General features: G+C 44.5%; 1 protein-coding gene across 5 annotated transcripts in view; it reads left to right on the top strand.

The window, feature by feature from the left end:
* The window catches only part of rnf220a (ring finger protein 220a), a 176,609-nt gene that overhangs the window by 150,410 nt on the left and 7,405 nt on the right, over positions 1–18,794 (top strand). For 3 of the 5 annotated variants that reach the window (XR_008566816.1, XM_054760507.1, XM_054760528.1), the window contains exons 5-12: positions 1,714–1,809; positions 3,768–3,810; positions 6,140–6,264; positions 6,801–6,930; positions 12,349–12,541; positions 12,792–12,847; positions 12,968–13,082; positions 16,338–16,449. Coding sequence is in view for 4 of the 5 variants with exons in the window: in XM_054760507.1 (XP_054616482.1) it covers positions 1,714–1,809; positions 3,768–3,810; positions 6,140–6,264; positions 6,801–6,930; positions 12,349–12,541; positions 12,792–12,847; positions 12,968–13,082; positions 16,338–16,449 (870 nt within the window). In the remaining variant the exon portion in view is untranslated. The remainder of the gene's footprint in view (positions 1–1,713; positions 1,810–3,767; positions 3,811–6,139; positions 6,265–6,800; positions 6,931–12,348; positions 12,542–12,791; positions 12,848–12,967; positions 13,083–16,337; positions 16,450–18,794) is intronic. The other 2 variants (XM_054760520.1, XM_054760537.1) reach the window with 1 other exon arrangement.

Here is an 18,794-nt window from a genome sequence, read left to right as displayed (position 1 = left end):
CGCTCTCTGGTCACTCCAATAAAGAACATATTACTATACAGCATCCATTACATCCGGACGTCTGAGTGGGGGCTGGCAGGTGCTTGTTGCTGCCGTCCTTTCATAGAGAGGAAAAGCCAATGCCAGCAGTTTTTGTTTTTTTTAACTTCACTGAAATACTCAAACAGCAGCATTGTGTCAGCTAAAGGTTAAATGCAATTAAGATCTTTTTAAGCTCACTGGAGGATTGCTGTATTCATCCAAGCTCGAAAATGAATCAGTGGGATGAAGAAGTACATTAATCCCTCGTTTATCCCATCCGTGGTAGGTGAATTTCCGTGAAGTAGGACTCCATATTTATAAATCCAATATGTTCATAGCTAGTTCTCGTAAAATTATGAGAATAAAGTTGAGAATGATTCTCATAAATGTATGACTTTATTCTCCAAATCTCCCGGATTTCAAAAAGAATATAAAATAAACAAGATGTGCATATTTATAAACAGTGTGTCGAAATATTGTACACACAAGTAAATGTACAATTATACAAGGGAGGGCAGACAGTACAGCGCAATAATGTTGTGAATTATCTTTCACAGACAGGTGAGGTATTGTAGAGCTGGGTGGCGTGTGGAATAAATGAAGCCCTGTAGCGTTCACTGTGGGAATGAAACTGGAGGAGTCTGTTGGAGAATGAGCTCTGCTGCCCCTCTATTGTCCGATGGAGTGGGTGGGTGGGCAGTTTGCCCAGTGTCCTCCCGTCTCCCACTGTTACAACCCCCTCCAACTGAGTGCCGATAGCTTGATCGGCTTTCCGGATCAGTTTGTCGGTCCGGTTTATGTCCTTTGTGCTGGTGCTGCTCCCCCAACAAAGTCAAATGGAATTGCTTTATTCATTAATGCAAAATGAGACTTTGCAGAACCGCACTTACATAATAAAAGATGTCCCTGGTGTAGTTGCATATCAACATAATCCTTGTTTGCTTTTGAATGGAAGATCCTCCTTTAGAGCAGAATACTGTTAAATGTCATAAAGCTAAAGCATATTCTCAGAGCTTCGTGGGTAAACAGATCCTGACCTTTTTAAACCACACACACACACACACACACACACACACACACACACACACACTGGCATAAGAGCACCATGCATAATGTCCAATTTACTGCGGCAGCACTGGAGGTTGGTCATTTCTCACATATTTTTATTACATTACGGCTGTCGACCACTTAAGCCTCTGCTCTGCCCCTTTCCACTTGATTAATAGGAGACGACTGTAAATGCAAATACTTCACAACAGGAGAACACACACTGCTAAACATTGGATACTGTACCGTTGCTTTTACGGCTGATAGAGAGCATTATTGCACCTTTAGATGCAGTCTAGTAGCTCGGCGCTCGTGGAAGGCCTTCTTGACACATACATTCACATAGCACAATCAGAGTTGCGCAACAGTTAAATATGACTGATGGGAAAATGCTACACGATAGATACATTGTTAGATAAGCTTGTGTGAGCAAGAGAGCGAGAGAGAGAACAGTATTTTTCCCTGAGTCATATCCAAATGTTGTGCAACTCTGATTGTGCTATGTGAGTGTGTGTCAAGACAGCCTTCTACGGGAAGCTAGACTGGATCTAAAGGTGTAATAATAATATCTAACACAGGTGTGATGACTGATGTACGCAGTTTATTTTTATGTTTATTTTTCCTTTTATATTTCTCCCTGTCCAGTCCATGCTGTTGTCGGTGCACATCAAGCGCGAGGGGGAGTCTCCCGTGGTCTCGCCGCTCTCGTCTGAAGACGCCCACCACTCGGACAGATACCAGGTCACACACACACACACAAACAGGACCGAGAGTAATAATACGGCCATTAAAATGTCAATTTTTGACACACGGCTCACGCTCCCCCGTCCAAAAACTCCTGCTAGCTTGATGTTGACGTTCTCCTCCGATTTCAGATGAAATTAAGTCCCTAAATATGCATCACACACATATTAATAAACACATTTCATGTAAAAAAATGTATAGATACGCACCACAAATGGATGCACTAATGTAAGACGACCCGTGACTTTTGCGTCTCAGAACGCAGCTGTGGTGCGTTCAAGCACCGGCGAACAAAAAAACAGTATCAGTGAAGCATAAAGACATAAACATGGCTTTCTAAGAGCGTATGCTGTAAAAAACAATGGCCTATTTTCAAAGAAAAAATAAAAAAAAGCCGGCTGGTATTCAATGTAAAATGTTTATTTAATGTGAAAAGAACATTTCGGCTTTTTTTGATATATTCAGATACTACTTCCACAGTACATTTTAGCTATTAAAAGACCGATATCGGTTGAGGACAATTGGTGTAATCTCTTCTTTTGGCCCTGACTGCTCTTACCTCTTATGCTCATCAAAGTTTGTTCGGGTAATTCCGCGGGCCGAGATATATCTTTAGGTTAAGTGGGCTTAGCCCCTCACACCATAAAATAAGAACTATTAAGTCCCCGCAGACGTTACATCCATACGTTCTGGATGACACAGCTCATAAAGGCCTTCTAGCGATAAAGTAGATTTTCTCATTAAGTGAAACTGCTGATTTCACCTTATATTATACAAATGATTAAGTCAATGGACACTCTTTTTAACCACCCTTCAAATGGCGCATAATGGCAGAGTTTGCCACCCCTGTCCACGCATAGCCCGATCCCTCCCTAAACAAATCTGACCTGTCCACCACCATTCTGCGAGGATATGATGGGAGGGGTGACATGTGGCAAGTCAGCCTCTCCCTCCACGGTGGGAGTAGGGGTCTAAGAAGAGGAGGATGAGGTTGTCAGTTCTTCTTGATGGACGGCGGTCCGATGGTCCGAAGACCGAGCTGCTGCCTGCCGTTGCAGTGTCAGGGAGAGGGCATCCAGCCCGTGACTGAGAATGCTTTAGTCAGCACATAGTTTGGACTTTCAGACCTCTGGGATTTAATCCCAGGAGACCTGAGGAGCATAATTGTCCACTCACGGCATTAGAGAGGAAAGTGGAATCAACACTCAACTCATTTATTTTACGTGTACTTAAATAATACTTTATTATAACATGTATTATACTTGACAAAATACTGAAAGATGCAATTGCAGTGTTGGGCAAATAACTTAAATAAGTAGTTATAGCACACATTGCATTATTAGATTTAAAGCACAAGAGGGCATTAGATAAGCTTTCACTGAGTTTAAAAGTAACGTGCACCGTTTTTAAATAACTGACATGCATTATTATGACGTTTAAGACGGTATAGTTACATATTAGTTAGGTGTAATAAATAAATCCTCCATATGGCGTGAATCGGCCATGAATAAAACCCTTTGCTTCCCTCTAGCGGCCAAACCTCACACTGCCATGTTAGGTTCATCCACCACTTCCGTCGGCGGATGTCACATGATCACAACAAGCCAACATGGCGTCGAGTGAGCCGTTTGCCAGGCTAAACGGGCGCCACTTTCAATCCTTTCCCATCCGTTTCCAAATATAAACGCCGCACAACGTTTACACTCATGTGCGGCACCTGGACGCACACTGGTGCAGTTTGCGGCAGAACGTTTTAGCTGCTGAACTGGGACCTGTGAGTGAAAGCTAGCTGAAATGGAGGAGGTGGAAGGCAAGCAAGAAGTAGGTTCTAGGCTTGGTACCAGCATCCGTAGCAATCCTACATCAAGAAGCTGTACCTGTACTTGTACAGCCATTCAAGTGTGTCTTGGTGAGCTAATGTGTTTTTGTTGTGTTGTTATTTCCTCTGCTTGCAGACATTTTTACGGGTTCGAGCTAACAGGCAAACAAGGCTGAATGGTATGTACACAAAACCTTCCATCCTTTGACTGACACTTCAGAGGACCCTTTTATTACGTTATGGCCTAGCGTCTGGTCAATTGCACCATTTGGTACGGATGAATGAATCAAGCCATACCAATGTACATTTATGAATAAACTCCTGTATGTGTTTACATGGCAATAAGGTTACTTGGGTTAACTAAATTAGTCAATTTTATTATCTTTAAAGCATCAGGTCACAACTGTAATTCAAGTATACCTTGTGTTGTGTATGTATTGTAACTGCAACGATTAATCGATTATCCTATTAATCGAAAACTATTTTGGTATTTGATAGTTCTAAAATGTGAATTTTTTTTTTGTTTCCTTGGTCTTCCATGAAAGCAGGCCTATTATCTTTGTGTTTTAGGCAAAACAAGATAGTAACACACATCAGCATTAACTTTGGAAAACAGTGGTTGACAATTTTGCGTTTTTTTTGCTGACCAAACCACAAACTGTTTGTGTTTGGTTCCTATTGATTTGGTCCGTCATTTACGGCCAGCTGCTGTTTTTTTTTTGGGCCCTTGGCACGTTCTAAAAATGTAATTAAACAAGAATATACAAAAAAGTAATTTTACAAGATTAAAGACAAAACACCTAAAGTCATAATTTTAAGAGGGAAAAAGTACCATGAATTGAAAATAGCAAAGGAAAGAAGTTGTGAAACAAAGAAAACACAATTAAGCTACACATTTTTGTTAAATTAGGTTGGAAAAATGTTATAATATTACGACTTTCTTTCAAACCGACACTGATAACTACCTGCTTCTCGAGACTGATATGATGCCGACATATACTTTTTTAAAATTTAGATGTAAGTGGAGTTTGTGCACACCTGGAGGTAAGAAGGACGTGAACAAATCTGGATTTGTCCTAATCATCATATCATGACATTACTACTATCACGTCGCTACTATCAGGAGGACCAGAGTATGGAGGGGAGGGAGCCACCCTCTGTGGCCCAGCAAAGTGCTCTATATTCGGACAAATCCAGAGGTTAGGAGGGCCGGAGTGTAGAGCGGGAAGAGCCACCTGCCATGGCCCGGCAAGGTGCACTGTATTCAGGCACACGCTCTTGTTTACAAGTGAGCTCAGGCCGTTAACGTCACAGGCAGGGGAAAAAAGGAGCGCCTGATTTTCGCACCTGCACGGTACGGGTAATCTCGCTTATCAGTTCATTATCAGCTATTGGAGCTATTTTTAATGTTATCGGTTTTATCGGTATGCTCTCATAAATCCCTGACATTGGTCTGATAATAATCATGTACACCTAGTTATGATAATAAGGTTAAAATAATATGAAAAATGTACAAAGTGGCAGTTTAAATAATGGTAAACAAACTCAGCAAAAATATGTAATGTGCAGAGAAAAAGCTGTGACATCTATGACACACAACTGACATGCAGGCTGTTATTTTCTTGAAATGTATGAACAAAAACGTCTCAGCGTATCTGCATGGGTTGGTTTAAAACATGTACAAGTGGCCCCCGCATCCTTTCGATTTTTCAGTATGCGGCCCTTGGTGGAGAAAGTTTGGACACCCCTGGTCTCGGGCCAAACCGATTAATCGCAACATCAAGCTTCAGATTAATTGGCAAAGAAAACAGCCATCAGCCTTTGTGAAAGTAATTCTTGATGTATTCAGTCCTGTCCAAAAATGTGAGCGTCACCTTCCCTTAATTCCTTTCTGCCTTGACGTGGCGCCGAGAATCATTGTCGTGTTGGGCCTAATAACCGGGAGGGAGGGCAGAGGTCCCAATTAGCAGGCTTTCCCCATTCTCTATTTAACAACACTCCCCTCGGTATTCATCAGGGGAGGGTGATGCTGCTGCTGCTGCTGCGGCTGCTGCTTTTTTTAACCGCCCCTTCCTCACTTGTGCGTCGCCTTACCCTGCAGTTACGGCGTACTGCATCGCCCTCGCCTCCGTCCCTTTTGGCCTCCTTTGCTCTCTCAACCCGCTAAAAATTAATGTCCCCGTGTGCCATTTGCAGTTAAGCCAAAAGCGACACAAAAGTCTCGGGGCGCAATGACTGCTGTTCTGCTCTGTGAAATTTCTAATTAAGTGTGCGTGTGTGTGTGTGTGCGTGTGTGTGAAAGACGTGGACGAGGCAAAATTGTCACGTCCGGTTCTTGTCAAAAAAGGAAGCGTTCAGCTGTACGTGTGAAAAGCTAAAAGAGGAAAGACGACATCATAAAGTTGGCATTCAGCCTGTTAGGTCTTTCCACCCGTGTCTCCTATGTGTGACTAACCCCGTTTTTTTATTGTCTGCCTCTCTTTCTCACCCACCCCGCGCTGCTTCCAGCCCGTATAGGCAAGATGAAGAGGAGGAAGCCTGAGGATGGGGGCCAGGTATGTCCGCTGTGCAGTGCCCCACTGGCTGGGAGCGAGGAGGAGATGAGTAGACATGTGGAACAATGCCTCATCCAGGTAGTAAAATCCAGGCCCTTGAGCGCCCTCCATTGACCCCCGTCTAACTTCCAGTTGGACAGCCTGTCCAACCTTCACTTCCTGTAGATGCTGACCTCTTAACTTCCTGTCCACTCACTTCTATTGTACACATTAGTCCAAGCATCAGCCACTCTAGCCCCTTGTGATCTCTGTAGATAGCCTCCTTTTAAAATGGTGGACTTGCATGCTCATCATATGGGGATCAACAGCAAGCTCTTGCGACGGGCACACTTCCTAACCATTGGCATGCTCTAAATCCAATCTATACTCGTGTAGACTGTCTCACATGCTCCTTGCTGAACTTCCGAGGGCTTTCTTTCATTTCAACACACATTTGGATTTTATTTGTGCAACGCCAAAAGCTCAAAATGAAGACAATTGGCGTTGAAATGTGACTATGTTCTACCGCCCTCACTTCAAGCGCTGCACGCAACTCATGTCCTCTTTAGTTTCACGTACGGAATGTCTGCGTTTGAAGACATTAACGTGTCCCTGTGTGCCTTTGCTTGCGTCAGCGTGAGGGCGTGCTCGGTGAGGACGACTCTGTGGACATGGACGGTGACAGTGGACGTGGCTTCGAGGAGTACGAGTGGGCGGGACAGAAGAGGATCAGAGCCACTGCTCTTCTGGAGGGAGGCTTCAGAGGTGAACACACGCCAATGTTGTACCGCACTATTTATTGTAATTTCCATTTTTACAAAAGGTGAGTGCGTAACTTCGGCCACGTTTCTCCTGCTCATAAATTTCCTGAGCTCGATAAAGCTGAGCCATTGTTATCTCCAAACAAGCGAATCATTGCAACGCTTTTGCTGCAATTGATAAGAACTACGGTTGGGCGACCATTTTTATATACCCGTACAAATGCTTCCAATGATAAGAAAATGATAAACGTAAACAAGCCGAGTTGACGACCGTGGACTGGATCGGCGGACCGCTCAATCGTGGCACAATCGTTCCAAACACTAAGCCTCTGCCTCCTCCCGAACTGGACGGGTTGAAATGCCGATAAACACCGGCGAAAGTTGGCGGAACCTCCTCTTACAGAGCGTGAATGGAAGCTAGCGGGATTAGCTTAGTTTAGCGTGCTAGTGGGGTTGTGTGTCTGTGTGCACGTGCGCAAACCACTCGGGCTGAATGAGTATAATCTCGCCGCCTTGTGTTTGACCGCTTTAATGTACGGAGCGTTTTACAGTGCCCGTGAGGAAAAAAAGACAAGAAGCACGTTTATTTTTTGTACCCCGCTCGTCTTGCACACGTTCCCAACACACAGAACACACTTCTGGCCTTCGAAATAAGAGTGCCGTTTGCCCCCATGTCGTCTTGTGTAAACAAAATAAGAGCGTCATGAAAAATATCTTGCATTTGCAGTCGGAATTGCACGGGTGATCACGTAATATTGATTGTACAAGTCAACGATGCTAGACTACTACACTTAAAGAAAGGAAACACCTTTAATTTGCAGTTGACCTGACCTCCCGGTAACCTGTAACCTGTTTGTGTGTCCGTCCGGCCTCCTATGCAAATGTTCACACACTCAAGTGCAATTATGGAAGTGTAGAGAAGTGGTTCTCCCATTGTTTGTTGTTTTTTTTTGTGTGTGTGTGTGTGTGTGTTTTGTAAGTGTTAACATTTTGCAAGTCCTCACCTCAATATAAGCCAAAAGTGACACGTCCTTTGGCTTTAAAGGGTAAAACTGTTACTTCCAAACCTTCACGGCCCTGCTTCTGCCTTTCTTTTTGTTCAAATGCACTGTTAGCACACACACTGACAGCCTCACCTGCCTCCCTTCCTTCCCCCCGCCAGCATGAGGGACAGCAGACAAGACAGATCAATGATGAAATCTTAGCTAAACGACACCAAAGAGCAGCGCAAGGGTTGGGGGCCCCCACAGCCATCCATCCATCTCCCTCCTGCCCGCTTCCATCTATGTGTCTCTCTCGAGCGTTGTTAAACGTGCAGACACTGGACGCTTCTGCTGCTCTCTAATAGGGCACCTTGTGATGTCACACAGATAACCGAGGTGGCCTGGGGAGAAGGACTTGAAAAGCACGGACACACACACACTTGTGTGGAAAAAGCGCTTAAGGTGGATTTTGTCATGAAAGCTCCACGGTGGTTCTAAGAGATGCTGCAGAATCCATAAGGCTCTCCAGAGACAATATCTGGCCAGGATGGAGTTGAGGGTCTCCTCAGCTGGCATGATGAAGAGAGGCCCTGTTGCTTTGAGCAGCCTTCCCTCCGTTTAAGAGTGCGAGGAAGAAAGGCGGAGGGAATACAGTCCTTTGAAAGTGGTGGAAAGGCAGGCAGGACCAAATCAAACAAGATCAGTTCATGTTTCAACTCAGTCAGTGGAAAGACTTCCCTGGGTCTTTCGCCGGCTTATCCCCATCCAAAAACCCTCTCAGCACCAGCTGTAGTTGCTTGTCTTGTCTCCAAGATCTAAAGTTGACATGTTTTACAAACTTTCCTAGCTGTTACTGGACATCATGTGAGCTAAAGTACTGGACATGAAAAGTGTCATTTAGATATTAGAGCCCTTGGTGTCTTCCACACCAAACTCATCTCAGCTTGGCCTTGATGAGCCCTGCTTCGTGCTTCGTGCTCGGTCAATACAACAGGCTGTTTTCTCAAACCCGCTTTAAGATGAAAGTCAACATTACGGAGAAATAATTGTTTATTTCATCCTGGGCTCTTTTTCCCCCAAGCTGTAACCTTGCAATTGCCACTGAAGTGTGGACAGATGGCGTGAGACAGACAGATCCTTGAATTTGATATCAGCCCGTCCTGAGAGACACAAGAAGAAGGGGATTATTTCCGACGAGAGGGCCCTGAGGGCTGGGCAATGTAGAGAAATCTCTTGCTTTGTAAATGGACTTCAAAGATGGCCGTCTCATCTCCCGTGCCTCCCTCTGACCTGTAAAGGGCAGACAGATAGTGTGATGACCTTTGACACCCCATCCCCCATCTTGATCCTTGGAAGGGACGGGGTCCCGATAATTGCTATAGTAACGGGACGTGGCGGTGGTCAGTCGCTCGGCTGAATTTCGTTCAGCCTGATGACGAATCCTTTGATCCATCTCTTGCCATTGAGATGTGTGCATGTAGTAATGTTACTGTTCCTCATCTGAGGGCGTATTGTATGATAGGCTGCTGTTTGTGAGCACTTCTTTGTTTATTGATACCCAAAAACAGTTTGTGGAGCAGCACTGCTGGTGTGGCTGAAAATAAGAGCAAATACGTGATGCATTGAAAGATAAACAGCGTTGTGGTGACAAGGGAATGGACAATGCGAAAACAACTGAAGAGATGATTAGTCCAAAAACGGGGTAAGATCAGCCGTTTGGGGGGGAAAAAACAGGAATTGTGGTTTCGTAATGTGAGTGAAAGGCAGTTAAAGTGGGGATGACCTTTGCCTGCTACATTAGATTGGCCTGCCAAGACTGCTTAGAGGGACAGGCAGCGGTGGAAAGACAACACACACACACACAGCGATCCTGTATATTAGGCTCCATTAAATCTGCCTGAAGAGATTGCTAAAATTCACCCACACGTTGACCCTAACGACAAAAAAAGCAATCTTCCCAAAACAGCGATGATTGCGTATCAATTATTCATTCTATATTGGAAATTTTAATTCTTAAGACTGGTATCTTCAACGCTAAAGTAAAAATATAGTGTTCCCTCGTTTATTGCGGGGGATAGGTTCCCGAAATAGCCCGAAATAAGTGTAATCCACGAAGTAGCCAACTTTATTTGTTTACAGTTATGTTTTAAGGCCGCAAATCCCCTCACCATACACTTTATACACTTCTCTGACAAGCATTGACATTTTCTGACATTTCTCTCTTGTTTAAACATTCTCAAAGTTAAAATTTTGTTTCAACCTACTAGGTTGGACACAAGAAATTAGTGACTCACGCGTATTTCACTCCTCTGAGCGTGCCTCTTCGTCCTGGCGCCGTTCAGCTGTGGCGTTTTTATATTCTTGTTTAAACGTCCTGTCGTCGTATTTTACTCCTCCTCCTCGTCCTCCATGAACCGAAGATTCAATTACAGCCGTAATGGCGCCATTCAGCCGCCTAACTTCTGCCTTCCTCCGGCATGTCCAATTTTTTGTACGATGGCTGGCTTCCTCTGCCTTTCGGGTGCAGAATGTTTCGCCGACATTGTGGGTTTTCTCGGGGAGAAAACGTGCAACCATACAGAGTTCAGAGTCACACGCAGTTAGCTTCTTCTATTGTTTACAGTATTGGTGATTGGCAAGCAGCTCACACGGTTAGCTAGTTTGGTAGCCATGACCACAACAAGAGACGGCACCAAGGAGATTGATTTGAAGACTCAACTTCCACAGTACAGTTCTTCTTAAAGGGCCAGGCTCGGCCATAACAGTGTTCATACGCGGTTAAAAAAACCCCACTAAATTGCACCAAAAAAAAAATTCTGAGTCTGTGAAAGGTGAACTGCAATGGAGCGAGGTAACACTGGACACAAATATAAACACACTTCTCTTTTTACATATTCATCGAGTATTCCCACAGGATTGCAATGTATTTGTGGTGGTGGTGGGGTCTAGTTGACATCATCGTCTAATTTTACATAATTGGCCGTGACACACGTGCTAGTAATTTTCATGGATGATGTGGGAGACAGGGTGAATAAAAAAACAAAAAACATGAAAAGCAAAACTAATGTTTTGGAATGCAATGAAACTTATTCTGTTGCTTTTTTTTGTGGGTTTTTTAAGGTCACATTTAAGACGGGAGCCCCTGCGAGTGCTTTTAGATTGTTTTTTAGAGAAACGTCTTGACTATTCATGCTACAATGCTAGTTAATATGGGACGGAGACAGTGACGGGCAGACTCACATGCCTAGACGCCCAAGGCAATTTGAATCAGGTGGTAAGCATGTGGAGGACTTATTTTAGCCTCCCAACATAACCATAGCAAGTCAGTGTGAGAATGTGTATCATAGCACAAATCCGTATGTATATCAAACCATATTTTCCTGACAAACACTGACCCCATTCCAAACAGCAATAGAGACACACCGGACGCAAATGTTGATTCTGTGCATCTTTGCCATTTTACGATAATATAAGAAACCGAGATGGCAAGTCTCAATACTATCAACATTAATACCGTCTCCACGATTTCTATCGCGTCTGCCATGCCTGCTACACCCACCACGTCCCTTCCTGCCACCCCAACACGGTGAAGCAAAGCACCAGCTCTAATACGTGCTGCTTGTGGACTGTCATAGCGAGCGGACTCTCTGCCGCTACGCACAAAGGGGGCGGGTTTCAAACTCTTGTTAAAGTCAGCAATGTTGCTTGTCGCAATTTTGCGACTTTGCCGCTTGAAGCTCTTCAAACCAAGCCCGAGTAGTGTTTTTTTTTTTTTTACAGTGACTTGTTGCAGGGAGTTCTGCACACTAGGCGGGGAGGTGAAACCAGATGGCTGTCAACACTGTCAAACCTGTCCGTGGTCAGGAACGCTTGTCTCACGCACGCTCGCACTAGTCCAGCAGAGAGCTAGTAGAAGTTGTGATGGGTATAAATAAGATGGCTGTCTAGCCTGTCACAGGTTACATCTTAAGCCCGCACACACACGCACACACAAACGGCTTCTGTGGGGATTGGTGGTGTCATTCACACGTTCAAGACCCAAGTGTACCCTCACACTCCTACCTTGGCAAAGGAGGCACACAGCGGTACATGCTGAATGAGGAGTCATAGATACAGGGTCTAAGTGACAGGGAGACAAACGGTCTCAAACACCGAGGAGACTTTCCAAGACGTCATGTACGCACGCACACACACACACAGCTGACATCGCAGCTAAGTGGAGCGGAAGGGAGCATTGAGGGTTCCGCTGGTCGTTCATCACCGGGTTTAGAGATGTGCCACGTGCAGGCACACAGAATCCACATCCTGTTTCTCACCCAGATTGATGGTTGAGGTGTCTATTGTCATCAAGTCATCCCTACTCTAAGTGTTGTCTTGTCATTTCTAGAGACTGATGTCGTTAATAAATCAAATAAAACTGCCCTTTCCCCTCCCCTTAGCAACCGGTTTTGCTACATGTAGCATAAAGGAGAGTGGGGCAGACAGTGACGCTGATCTGGACGTAGACGGAGATGACACGTTGGAGTATGGCAAAGCTCAGTACACAGAGGCGGACATCATCCCCTGCTCTGGAGCCGGAGAGGACCAAGGAGAAGCTAGAGAGCGAGAGGCACTCCGGGGAGCCGTGCTTAAGTATGAACAACAAACACATGCGTCATGCAGAATTAGGTGATTCTAGGTGATATTGTGCATTATGCTGTATCACATAAAGACTGCTGGAATTTCTATGCTGGTATCTTCGGAGAGGCTGTTTTCAGCCGCAGACAATTAGACAGTTTGATTCTCATTAAGAATCAGTAGGTACCACGTTTTTCTTTCATTTAAACAAGGCAGTTAACAACAAATATCTATGTAAAAACATGTTCTGTTGTGTGTGTTTCAGCGGAGGCATGCCCTCAAACAGAATAACACCAGAGTTCTCCAAATGGGCCAGCGACGGTAAGAATACAATAGAACAGATAACAAACCAAACACACTTATGATAGCGTTGGTAACGACCTTGATAGTGGTGTCTGATTAGAAACCTTCATCAGCATTCTTTGCTTGTACGTCTAACAGAGATGCCGTCAACGAGCAACGGCGAGAGCAGCAAGACGGACCCCAGCACTCCCTCATCCTCCACCTCTTCCTCCTCCTGTGTCCCTCGCACCTGTAAAAACAGTGAGATTGAAAAGTAAGTTCCGCCATAATGCTTTTACCAACTTAGACAGAACCCGCAAACAGCTCACTTCGAGTGTGACATAGACAAGACGTGACTAGATCAATGTCAGGGGAACATCTGCTTTTGGCTCCAAAATAGATGCAGGACAAGACAAGTTCTTTGAGAATAATGAGAGGTACAATGTAATACAACTTGCATGCAAGGAGACAAATGAATACAACCTGGCATGGGTGATGAGCAGATCATCATAGCGAGTCAGCGTGACGTTAATGTGTACTAGTATTAGTCAAATCAAATGGAGTAAAGGACTCAAAACATCTCATTCCTGACAAACTCGGCTGATGTGGCCATGACATACAGTGCCTTGCAAAAGTATTCACGCCCCTTGGAGCCTTTTATTGCTTTTATCAATGTAATTTGCCTTTTCTTTGACAAGAATTTGAAGAAAAAAGATGCTTTCATGTCAAAGTAGAATAAGTGTTAGCATATTCACCCCCTTTAACTTGAGCATCTCCTAAATACTGACCTGAAGGGGGTGAATATGTACTTTATGTAGTTATTACTTTGCCATATATATTTTTTACTGTCTTTTTTTAAATTTTTTTGTTGAAGTTTTTCAAACAGTGATTATTTTGGATAGAATAAAACGTCTGCTCTGCTCCAGTGATCTTCTGATATATACTACTGATGGAGCTTAAAGGAAGTACATTTTTTTTTAAATTGTGGCCATCATCCACAATTCTTACGTGAAACACGACCACACGTCTTTCTCTTTTCTGCACGTTCTAAAGAGAGAAAAACAGCTACCATTTGGGAGCTAACGATGCACGTAACGGGACACGTATTTTGACAATAGCCCAAAAGCCCTAAAAAGCCCTAAAAAAAACCCTCAAAAAAACGCCAGCAATGTTGTATTTACATGAGTGACCTGTAAACCAAGCTAGTGCGACATTGTTATTGTAGCAGCTAACACGAAGAACTACTTTTCTGGCGTAATGACGCAGCTCCTCACGCCACTACCAAGCGCTAACGGGCCCACTCCAGAATAATGAGATTGGACACCAATCTTTATTGACGAGGAAACAAGAACAAACATATAAACAAGTAGGAATAGACAACCAAAATGATATGTAAAGTATTAGCACGCATTCTATGTTTTATTTCTACACGGCTAGATGGGCTGTGTTGTGATATCATGTGCTATGTGCTCCATGTATCACATATCATGGTGGCTTACTCTATGGACAGTTGTCCGTCTGGTCCAGTTGGTCTGGGGGGTATTTTCTGGTTTATTTTGAGTGGGTGGAAAAAGTTTCTATCACTGCAGGGTCTGTTAGCGCTAACAATTCTTTGTTGTCTCTTGGAGCAGTGTCCTCCTCGCTGTACACACCAAGCCTTTCCATCCATGGTAACACTGTGTGCCGCAGAAACACTCAAATTTCTGTCGGCATGGCTTGGCAAACTCCACAGTTACACCACCAAGTCATGGTGTTGTAATGACTTGCCCCCCATCTGCTCCCAAGTTTCACTCTCTCTTCTCAGCTTCTAAAACCTTTCGCTCATCCTCCATGTATTCAAGCCCAGAGAGATAAGGTTCTGGATTCTCATTTATCCAAAAGTAGTCGTTGTCAGCGGCGGCCCTCTCGAAGTCTGCCTTGATTAGTAGTAGCAAACAGACACATGCTTTCTACGCCGCTGTTGTTGACGGAAGTAGCGCTAGTTTCTATCAATGAGGTCTGTGGAATCAACGCGCCCAGGAGAGACGTTATGTTAAGGTAATGTTAGAAGGTAATGTTTAACACGATGTGTTGAGTATTACATGTTGAATGTACCTGTTACTACGTGGCCACAGCTTGTATGTACAAACAAAAAACCTTGCTCCCTCAAGCTAAATGGTTTTCTCTCTTTAGAGCGCACAGGCAAGGGAGACGTGTGCTCGTGTCTCAATTAAGGATGGCGGATGACAGGAAAAATTCCCCCCAAAAAGCGCGGTGTTTCTTTAAGTGAGCCTAAGAAAACATCCCCCCCCACCTGTTCCCCAGACATTCACATGTGTGTGCACACGGCAAGCAGGGACACGACCCTATCCATTACGGCACCCCCTGTGTTTGTGTGTGTGTGTGTGTGTGTCTGTGTGTGTGTGTGTGTGTGTGTGTGTGTGTCTGTGTGTGTGTGAGGGAAAGGCCAGCGCTCAGTAATTCTCTCATTTCCATCCCCTCATCCATATTCTCCCACAAGCAAACAGTGTCAAGCCCTCTCTGCACATACACACGCACGCATGCACACACACACACCTCGTCCCCTACGTGGGTAATAGAGGTCAGCTCATTGTGAGGGCGAGACGGGAACGTTAGTGGGCAAACGAGCAAAGGATTTAGCTGATTGGTTACATCTGCATGTCTGGCATATCGTCATGTCCTTTACCCCCCATGACACGCACCCAGACAGGCTTTTTCAGTTGGATTGTAGCTTTTAAATCCTTGAATTTAGTTGTTCTGGAAAAGGAATTAATGTGAATACTCTCCTGCATTGGTGTGCTTGTGCGTCTGAGAGAACTGAGGACAAAAATGCAGCAATGCATTGCAGCACGACGCCGCAGCTATGCTCTTAGTGGCTGATTGAAGCAGAACTTGCCTTAATCTAAGTATCAATTTAAAGGAATTCAAGTAGATGCTGAATGATTGCATTGGAACAAGCAGTCGGATGGCTCGGTGGTTCCATCGCGTGCCTCTCTGCCCTCTGCTTTCTATAAATGCATGTCTTTCTGGGGCTCCTCCATCCCTAAATGAAAATGAGGTTTGTCTCCTTTGGTTACATTGATACATTGTAGGTGTGTGTGGCTTTTCACACGGCAGCGTCCGTGATCTCTCTCTCTCTCTCTCTCTCTCTCTCTCTCTCTGATCCCAGATGGGTAATGATCTGGTCGCCTCCCGTGGGCATCCTCGTTCTCTTGCTCATTCCCCTGCAAGATAAATGAGCTCTCACACACAGACACACACGTTTACACGTGCAGAGCACCTTAGACGCTCCTTCCCTTCAAGATAAATGGCCCCCTTCCAATGTTGCCGCTGTGATTGCTGCCAAATTTGGTGCTTCGGGCTCCAACAATGCAGAGAGATTTTGGACACACAATAGAATCTGTCTCCAAATTTCCAAGTGGTTCATTTCATTGATAGGTTATGAATTTGTGTGTATTTCATTGGGTGATTTGCTCCCTTGCCAACCTTCTATACAACATATAATCTGTCTTTCTTTACCCTTCGTCAGAGTAACAGAAGAGGATTCCACAGCTACCACCATGGAGGCTCTAAAGGCTCGAATCCGGGAGTTGGAGAAGCAGATCCTGAGAGGAGACAGATACAAATGTCTCATCTGTATGGTGAGTATGTAGAATGTCGGCGTTGCTTTTTTATCCGAAGGCGCATCATGCAGCACCCCTACACGCCCGTATACAGTGGAGCCTCGGTTTTTGTCTTTAATCCGTTCCAGAAGGTCAGACGCAAACCAAAACGTACAAAAATGAAAGCAATCATTCTAGTTTTACATGCAGAATCCACATAAATGACCAATAAAATGGGGGAAAATGAACATTAAACAGTTTTGAAGAGGGAGGAGGACGCTGTTTCATTCTAGTCCGTTCCAAACTTGCCTTGAAGGAGTGGAAGGTTTGCTCAGTAGAACTTCAGCAGCAACATTACACACTCTGACTTTCTGCAACGTGTCTCCCCTAAACCCTTCCCCCTGCAACCTTTCTTAAAGGAAAAGTGCACTTTTTAAACAATGTTGCCTATCATCAACAATCCTTATGTAACACATGAACACACACGTCTTACTCTTTTCTGTGCAATCTAACGATATAAAAACGGCCCATTAATTTTGGTCATTTTAAGCATTAGTGTTAACTTTTCCAAACTCTAAAAGAAAAAACACAGCAGCAGTGGCGGTAGATCCAATCTGTAGCGTTACCTTTCGCATTGTGAGCCAGTGTGTGGTAAAGCTAGTCGCTAGCCGGCGTGGTGTGGCGAGGTGTCACTACGCCAGTAACGTAGTTTTTGGGTGTATAAATTTTAATGTGGGGCGGCATGGCTCATGTGGTAGAGTGGTCATCTCCCAACCTGAAGGCTGCGGGTCCCGTGATCGTGTCAAAGTGTCCTTGGGCAAGAAACTAAACCCCCAGTTGCTCCTGATACTGCTTCATCAATAGATGAATGTGCTAGCTGTGTCAAAGCGCTTGGTGTGGAAAAGCTCTATACAAGTCAAAGACCATTTAATAATAATAACAACAATGTCGCTGTAGCTTGGTTATTATGCAGCTCACGTTATGTAAATGGGGCATTGTTGCTTTTTGGAGATTTTTTCAGAAGGCAAGAGGTGCGTCCCATTACTTGCATTCTTAGCTGCCTCTCTTTGTCTGTTTTTATATCTTTAGAACACACAGACAAGAGAAAGACGTGTTCATGTTTCCCATAAGGATTGTAGATGATGGGCAAAAAAAATTGAAAAAGTGCAGTTTTCCTTTAAGTGTCTTATTTTCCTTTAGTGGTTGCTACATGTGCATGGCAATCCTATGAACAGAAACATGCAGTGAGCTACAACACCTCATCAGTGCAGGGCACACAGTGCTTATTAGAAGGAAGAAAGGAGACAGAAAGTGAGTTGTTCATCATTCTGTGTGCGGTCTGTGAACAAAGACCACACACACACACACACACGTAGTAAAGACGGTTAAAGGATTCCAAAGCACGAATGCCTTGTTTGGGCAGCGTTTGGCCGTAATAAGAGAGACACAGGCTAGCGTGTACGAAAACCGAGATCCCACTGTAGTACCAAGGACAAGGAATTGTGAGAACCGGCACTGTCAGGTCCTGATAGCCTCATTTCTGCCCCTCAACTAACAAAGTAACCAGTGGCCAAACATCAAGCATGATTAATGAAACAAGGCTGGAAAATGTTCTATATAAGCAACTAATTAGTGCTCCCCAGCCGTGTCCTTCCGTAACGTGCATTACGCAGTGTGGTCTTTGTGCATGGAGTAAATATGTACGTCTCATTTTGTGGCATTTGAAGGAGCCTTCGGTTTTTTGTTTTTGAGTGCGGGTGGTGGTGTGTGTTGTGTTGTCATGGCAGTTGAAGCGCTTGCATGGCTTTGCAAGGCAACTTGAATGTGTGCATGGCCTAGAGATTTGTGGTCTCCATATAATCGCACATGAGAATCCCATTTTTATTTTTGGGTAAGCTTGGAGTGAATACATTTGGAAACAGAATGGTTTTTGTCAAACATTCTGACATGACATCAAACGGCACTGTGCAGATGATACCACACAATATCATCACTCAGCAGAGAAGCAGCACAGTGTGGCCAACATCAGTACCCCACACTGACGGAACAGGATGATTAGCATCTTAAAATTGCTCTGTCAGGTAAAAAAGCGGCTCATGTTTGCAGTGAGGATTGATTAGCCTCACACATCAATACTTAAAGGCTACATGCTCATCTCTGACAAGCTCACGCACATATCGTCAATACTGACGTTCCCCAGTTTGTGTCAAGCGCCCTTTTTTTTTTTTCATCGTTCAAGTGCGGGGACAGTGCGGCGTCCACATCTGTGCGTCAGCGGGTAATTACAGATGCCTGCACTTCGGAAAGGTCGCCGGGTGGCCTCGATGACACGGAGGGCAAGGCACAGCGATCGATCTGCCACAGCAACCGTGGATCCATGGGCT

The sequence above is a fragment of the Dunckerocampus dactyliophorus genome, chromosome 2 (assembly GCF_027744805.1).
Source record: "Dunckerocampus dactyliophorus isolate RoL2022-P2 chromosome 2, RoL_Ddac_1.1, whole genome shotgun sequence".
NCBI classification, from domain to species: Eukaryota; Metazoa; Chordata; class Actinopteri; order Syngnathiformes; family Syngnathidae; genus Dunckerocampus; species Dunckerocampus dactyliophorus.
This window is presented reverse-complemented; position numbering and strand designations above follow the sequence as displayed.